General features: G+C 45.2%; 1 protein-coding gene across 1 annotated transcript; it reads right to left on the reverse strand.

Annotated features, from left to right (window-relative positions):
* Window positions 1-481: 481 nt before the first annotated feature.
* On the reverse strand, window positions 482-1,595 carry LOC102928401 (CDP-diacylglycerol--inositol 3-phosphatidyltransferase-like). Its single transcript, XM_042285269.2, has 2 exons — window positions 950-1,595; window positions 482-859 (listed from the first exon to the last, which is right to left on the reverse strand). Exons 1-2 carry the CDS (start codon window positions 1,262-1,264, stop codon window positions 710-712), a joined length of 465 nt encoding a protein of 154 aa, XP_042141203.1. The 5' UTR covers window positions 1,265-1,595; the 3' UTR covers window positions 482-709.
* Window positions 1,596-3,490: the final 1,895 nt, after the last annotated feature.

Genomic DNA, 3,490 nt, shown 5'->3' on the forward strand with positions numbered 1-3,490 from the left:
AGTGCTTTCAAACCTCAAGAGCCGGCAGGGCCTCTCTAAGGTCATTGGAATGACAGGGAGGAGCCAGCCACCTTCTTTGGGAAAAGCATCCAGATGGAGCTTTTATACCCAGTTCCTTTTAACCCTAGGCCCTCATCTAAGAATGTCTCAAAGCAAACAAGTCCGAAAAGAGTGAAGGTCCCCCCTTTATTATGGAGGCTTCCAAAGCAAGAGGACAGGATAGAGGAGTTTGCCTCAGGGAAGGATCTAGCTGGCCCCTGGCCCCTTCCCTCCTGGGCCTGGTACCCCAGGCTTCCTTGACCCAACGGCATCAGTCTGATTCTTCTGCCTTTTGGGAAACCTGGGAGCCATACATCTCCCTCCTTCACATGTCCCCCAAATCTCGGGCCAGGCCAGACCCCAGGGCTGAGCCAGCAGGATATGTGGCAACACCCAATCCTCAGACAGGTCTCCTGGAGCACCAGCTGGATGGGGAGGGGAGCGTCCTGAGCACTCTTCCTGCTTTGCCGTGCCAGGTCCTTGGGGTCACAGGCATGGGTCTGGTCCTCAGGATTAAAAAGACACTGACAACACCACACAGAGGTTGACCCCCATCCCAGGAGGTTAGAGAACACATAAGACATGACACAAGGACCTCTTAGGAGGAGGAGAGGAGCCATGTGGCACAGTAGATGCCCAGGGCAGGTGGGCAGCTGGGAGCGGGCGAGGGTCATTTCTTCCTGGCACGGTCTGCCGCATCCAGAGCAGCCACGTGTTCGCGCCGCTGTGATGAGCTGGATGACACTAATGGCGACTTAAGCAGGGCAATGGGAGCTGTGATCCAGAGGCCCATTTGGAAGAGTCCCACAGAGCCCATCCACTACGGGGAGGCAGAGAGAGAGAATGGTGGGAGGCGTCGTAGGGGTACGAGATTGAGGCCTCTCTTTCCCCAGGCAGGGCAGGGTGGAACCCCACCCCCACCTAATGGTCCCTCGGAGAAATTGAACAGGTACGGGAGGCAGTAGAAGAGTTCATTTCCAGCACACAGGGTGAACAGGGCAGGCCTAGAAGTATAGTAGATCCGAAGCACGGGGTTCCCAGAGATCTGGTCGATCATCTTGTGGCTCTCACTGCCCCTTGCCACGGAACTGTGCAGATGCAGCCAGTGACTGGCCACATCCAGACTCATGCTGAGCTGGAAGAGCAGAGTGGCTCGAGGATACAGCAGGGCCAGGTTGACCAAGAGACACATGGTGGAACAGCGGTCTGTCAGCATGTCAAGCATGGCCCCAAACCGGGTGCCTTGATTAAGGGCTCGAGCCGCGTGTCCATCAAAGGCGTCTAGAAGTCCACGATAAGGTTAGGCACCAACAGGAAGATATTTTCCTCCTCTGGCATCTTGGCGGCTCCCCTCGTCGCCCTGGCCCAGCTCTGGAGGTGCAAGGGCTTGTCCCAGTCTCACCAGCGCGGCCTCAGCTTTCAGTCCGGGACATCAGCCACTCCACCAGAGCCCTGGGCCCAGTTCCCCCGCGCGACCCCAGCTGTTAGAGCTCGCAGGGCGCCAGGGCGCAGGGCACCCCTGGGCGCAGCTCACATACACCTGGCCTTCCAATGGGCAGGAGCTGCGGTCTCCAGCTGAGGGCCCCGCTGCTGGCTGCGCCTGGCTCCCCTAAGCTTACTCTTCCTTCGGGGATGTTAACAACATCGGAGGACGGAGAGAGCGGCTTTTAAATATAAATAAATAAATTAAATAAATAGTATCTGAGGCCCCTTTACGGCCGGCCTGCTTCCTTTTCCTGCCCCTTGTATTACTTATCTTAACCTTACAAAATATAAACTTTAAAACAGTTTAGTTAGCTGTTACAGTTTAGTTAGCTGTTACAGTGAGTACTTATACACCAAACATACCTTATATGTCATTCGTCATTCTTTCCATTATCTCCTGTATTAATGTTCTCTTGAGGAAAAGGACTAATAGAATGTATACATATATAAATGAGATTTACTAACTTAGCTTACATGATTTGGTTCATGTAGTTGAATGATGCCTGTCTCATACTTGGAGAGGCCCAGAATTCAATAGTTGCTCAGAACATCAAGAGTGGTTATCTTCACACTCCCAATTTGGTGGTAAAGCCCTGGAGGATCCTGGGAGAACTTTTGATTTTTAAACTATATTGGAAGCTTAAGGAAGCTAATTCTAATATTGACAAATGAATCCTAGAGCAACAGGATAGATAAACTCTGTCAGCATAAGTTAAGGCTATCAAGAAAAAGCAGTGTCCTTCTATAACCTTATATTGGGGCTGCTGAGGGTACCACTTACGTTTGTATGAGTCTTTCCAATCAAAAGATCTGGTCAAGAAGATTCCTCACAGAAGTGCCTAGTGACTTTCATTTCTAGTTGATTGCAAATCTAATCAAGTTAAATCACACTTTCTATTTCTTACTTCTCACAAATTATGTATCACATGTTGTCCTATATTAAAGTTATTTATGATCAGCCTTCTCTCATTTTGTCAGTTATTTGGGCCTTAAATGTTATTCCCGGTTGTATCTTTCTAATTGTACCATTTATTGAGGTTATAAAGGTTTTAAAGTAATTTATAAATGAGAATTAAAGTAATAATCATATGAAGTGAAATAAGGCAAAATAAAGTTCCCAATCCTACTTTTAGTTGATTTCTTAATAAATTCTCAAAAGTATAAAATATCTGAGTCAGTGAAAAATTAATACAATTATCACTGAAATGTTAGCGTAGTTTTAAGATTCAACTCCAGGTCATGACAATACATAGGTTGGAATCATCTAGTATATTATGAATAACAAAAACCTGGTAGTCAAGTTAAGTGGCTGGTAAAACTATAGAAATAGAAAATTCCTATGTGTTTAAGCTGCTGAGATTTTTTGACGTATCCATTATGCTTTCAAGTCCAAGGAGTACATTCTCTCTTTCTTCTTTTTCCTGATTTTCTTGGCATTTGTTGTCATAGTTAATGCCCAATATTTGATAGATTACTCTATCAGCTCCAAGTTTTTGCGCCTCTCACATAATAGTATTCTAAATAGACAATGATGACATGAAAAAATAAAAAGCATTCTCTACTAGCTAATTGTCACAATTTTGAGGAAGGATGCTTAAAGAACTTTGTTATTTATCTTTTTGCATCCTTGTGATAGAAAATATGTCATAAGATCTTAGCTGTAATGTCTAGCACTAAACATAATATGACTACTATAACAGAGTTCAAGCAATAGAAATAAACAACCAAGAAAATAGTTATAGTAATGCATGCTTATAATCCCTGTTTATTGGAAGGGTGAAGCAGGAGCCTTTCTATGAGTTCAGGCCACTAAGGGCTACATAGATGTCTTAGTTAGCATTGCTCTGAAGAAACACCATCACCGTGGCAACTTTTATGAAGGAAAACATTTAACTGGGTCTGATTTACAGTTTCAGAAGCTTATTCCATTATCATTCCATTATCATGATGAAAAAAATGATGGAAT

The sequence above is a fragment of the Peromyscus maniculatus genome, chromosome 9 (genome assembly GCF_049852395.1).
Source record: "Peromyscus maniculatus bairdii isolate BWxNUB_F1_BW_parent chromosome 9, HU_Pman_BW_mat_3.1, whole genome shotgun sequence".
NCBI classification, from domain to species: domain Eukaryota; kingdom Metazoa; phylum Chordata; class Mammalia; order Rodentia; family Cricetidae; genus Peromyscus; species Peromyscus maniculatus.

Bases quoted from the DNA above. Each gene is read 5' to 3' on its own strand.
- LOC102928401 (XM_042285269.2), bottom strand. From the start codon at position 1,264: ATGCTTGACATGCTGACAGACCGCTGTTCCACCATGTGTCTCTTGGTC. The intron at 860-949 runs GTTCCACCCTGC...GCCTCCCCGTAG, and splicing joins GACCATTAGGTGGGGGTGGG to TGGATGGGCTCTGTGGGACT.